Source organism: Amblyomma mixtum, chromosome 2 (assembly GCF_055824585.1).
Source record: "Amblyomma mixtum isolate Tamu chromosome 2, ASM5582458v1, whole genome shotgun sequence".
Lineage (NCBI taxonomy): Eukaryota > Metazoa > Arthropoda > Arachnida > Ixodida > Ixodidae > Amblyomma > Amblyomma mixtum.
Window position 1 is genome coordinate 124368195 of NC_143013.1, and position 3658 is coordinate 124371852.

General features: G+C 48.4%; 1 protein-coding gene across 1 annotated transcript; it reads left to right on the top strand.

The window, feature by feature from the left end:
• Positions 1-1575: 1575 nt before the first annotated feature.
• Positions 1576-3357, top strand: LOC149360769 (endothelin-converting enzyme 2-like). Its single transcript, XM_089567920.1, has one exon. It carries the CDS (start codon positions 1576-1578, stop codon positions 3355-3357), a length of 1782 nt encoding a protein of 593 aa, XP_089424046.1.
• Positions 3358-3658: the final 301 nt, after the last annotated feature.

A 3658-nucleotide genomic window follows, 5' to 3' on the forward strand; every position in this document is an offset into this window, starting at 1 on the left:
CTGTTGCAACGGACGAAATGTAGGTGGTGTCGCACACTCAGCAAACACTAGCTTTGTTTCACTTCTGAGCAGGGCGCTTTAGTATAAACATTTTGAAGGTGAGCGTTACTTCCAACAGGATACAATTCGCCTATAGCATTCGGCTTAGGGTCGGGAAAAAAAAATCAAACGTAATTAGGGAAACTTAGGGGCCTTCTTAGCCAGATTGTTAAAGAAAAAAATATACCGTTTAGATTGCGTGTGATGGTGTGTATAACGAGTGCCTAATGTTCTTGCAATTTTCGCACCCTAATTTTGGTTTGAAACTGTTTCATTGGCTCTAAATGGTTTGCATGAATTATAACCATCAAGAATGATCGAGCACTTTCGATTTTATTAACACATGAAGTCTAATTCAACTTGCTAATGGAGCTCATTTCACCAATTAATCCCCTTTTTCAAATATAGGAGTGGCCCTACCAGAGGTTTCAGGGTCCTTAGCAATATTGGGGGGTAGTCGCATTTCCAAATTTGGCGGTGCTCTATCACAGGTATCATAGGGGCTTTATCAATGGTGGTCACGTGGTGTGGATGGCGTCACGACATTTTCATTGGCACTCATGATCGCGGGGAGTCCTCGTACGAATCCTGGCGCATGGGCGCAGCGCTTAAGTGCCCCTGCCGAGGATGGTGGCTGCTTCAAACACGGCCACCGGTTGGGCTTGTGCAACCCAGTTTGCTCATCCAGAGCTCCCGTAAGGCTCACGCGCAGCGCCACGACGGGCGCGTTGGAATTGCATAGAGTTTAGCAACGGTGCGTGGTTTGCTCACAATCCGTTTGCTCGCAACACAAGGTCATGTGACCTCTTTCCACCTGTCAAAGATATGCTTTACAAAGAAGTAGGCATGCTCTTCTGAGACAGCATGCTAAACTTTTTCGCATTTATATTTATTATCGCTGGTGCAACGCTTTACTATTATATATTTAAACCCTCTTCACATCAAATATGGTCGCCTTCTACTGCAAATTTCTCACTTAAAAGTAATACACTCATATATAACATCGTGAAAGTCAAAATATTACTGATATCTTGTGCCGAAGCTACCTAAATTGAGTTTGGTCCTGCACAAACACTGCCTTTTCCTCGTGTTTCACTATGTACAAGATTTTCTTTACCTTATCAGGACACCAGAATGTGGGAGAGGGCGCATGAGCAGACTCTCATATTTAATGACATAATTCTGCAATTCCGGGTCGAGTAATGCAAAGCTCCTCTTCTTCTTCAGATAAGAAGTCCTCGTAAGACCTTCAGCAGCAGCGCAGGAGTGCTCCTGAGGAGGGACATTTTCATCAGCCTCGTTGCTACAGCGGCCATGCTATTTTTCTTAGTCGCCCTCTTTTTCCTAATCCCTACGACGACACCGAAAGTAAAAGACGGCTTCTGCGTGACAGACGACTGCCTTTCACACGCAAGCCTTCTCGAAGAGAGTCGAAGCATAAAGTTTGACCCATGCCACGACTTCAGTGCCCACGTCTGCTCAAACTGGTCACCGCCCAAACTAAGGGAAGAAATTAGAGATTTTGACACGTCCGCTATGGTAGACATGGTCTACTCATGGCTCCTGGACCTGAGCAAGACTCTGCAGAAAGGATCCAAGGCGTTCCCCGTGGCGAGCAAGGCACTGGTTATGCTAGAGTCTTGCATGAGCAACTCCTCCACGTACGGAACAAACATGAAGCTTTTCCGGCAATTTCTTAACGATCTCAGCCTGCCTTGGCCGAATCCACCAAAAGAAGATATCGACGCGCTTGGGGTGCTCGTCAATCTGGCCTACAATTGGCAGGCTGCCTTCTGGTTCGAGGTGAGAGTATCTTTGATGCATAAAGGCGTATACAAAGGCAGGCGCAGCATTATTTTGACGTCGTCTCCTCTGATTACCCTCTACCGCCAGCAGCACCGCGCTGTCATAAGAGACGGAAAGGACGCCTACGTCAAGTACTGGATGGACTTCTACGTAGCCCTTTTCGGCGACATAAAAATAGCCAGCAAAGAACGGGCTCTTCAAACGGCGGAAATGGAAGGCGACATCTTTGAGTCTATCAAAGAGGCTTTACACGCATCACCAAAAGATTCGGCGGTGTTCCCGATAAGCGAGCTCGAAGTGTTCACGAACGACATAAGCTCCCTCCGATGGTTGCAGCTGCTGAAGAACGCAACCGCCTTGAATCCTGAACTGACTGAGGATGACGTTGTTGTTACGACCAATGTACTTTTCCTGCAGACAGTGGGCAACCTTTTCAAGAGATACACCAACGCTCAGATCTTGGATTTCCTAGGGTGGCAATTTGCCCAGCATTATGCACCTGTGTCAGACAGCGGCCTTCTGGTGGCGCGTTACGGCGACCGCAGGACAGCCAGAAGCTTGCGACCCGCCTTCTGTGGATTCCACATCGAGGTGCCCTACAGGGTGCTCCTCCTATCCCTGCGCTTGGCGTCGCGACTAACGCACACCGACAGGAAACTAGTCGACGCCGGCTTCGACCGCCTTGTATCAACGGCTGTGTATTTGCTCAACGATTCGATTTGGTTGGACCCAGAGAGCAGATCCTTGGCCACTGAAAAACTTCGCGCTGCCAGTTTGCGGCTGTGGCCTCCCGCCAAATTCCTCAACGATACAAACCTGGAGGAACTATTTCGAGCGTTTCCGGAAAAAGAAGAGTCGTTTGGCGAATACTTCATCAACTCGCGCCGGAGCATTCGAACAATCAAGAGAACGCCGGAGTTCGACACAGTCCTTGAGATGCCGGAGAACTATGGCCTGCCGTATTTCGAGTACGATTACGTAGAAAACACCGTAGGTGTCGCGATCGGTGCGGTGGCCCGCCCGCTATTTTACAGCAAAGGCACTCTGGCGATGTTCTATGGCGGATTTGGCTTTTCGCTCGCCTTAGAATTGGTCAAGGCGCTCGACCAGGAGGGACTCCAATGGCACCCCGACGGACGGCTGGTCGACTCGTTCCTCAGCGCAAGCTCGCAGGCTGTTTTCGAAGCCAAAAATAGGTGCTTTAACAACAGCGAGCTGGCCGGCAGCAGAAGTGTGTTTCCAGAAATTCCGGCGCTGCAGATAGCCTACTCTGCCTTCCTCGACGCAGCCAGTGAAGCCGGGAACACAACGCAGATAAGCGCCGAGCTTAACGAAGAGAAGGTATTTTTTATGACCATCTGCCACATGACGTGCACCCGACAAGACGTCAAGAACCCCTTCTCGGTTGACTGCAACAAACTTGTGCGCCACTCTGCTCCTTTCGCAAAGGCATTCCGCTGCCCGGAAGGATCTCGGATGAACCCGAGAAATAAGTGCAGCTTTTTTGTCTGATACCAGATTTTTGTGATGTGAGAATTTTTTAAGCTTTATGAAAGTTCTCTGAGTTTCTGTGCATACAGAAGAACATTGCCTACCATGTGTAATCTTGTGTAATTCATAAGCAATGTCTTGAGTAGTGTATATGGAAGTGGTGAGAACTTTGGAAAACTGCGGGGATTTCCGTATTTTTTGTTTTTATTTGGTGTCATCTCATGTGATGTTGTCTCATAGGCGTTGTCACGTTTTTGCGATAGCCTTGCTACCGGGTATTAAGCGGCGTTAGAAATGATTTTCGAACAGTCCTAATCAAAGC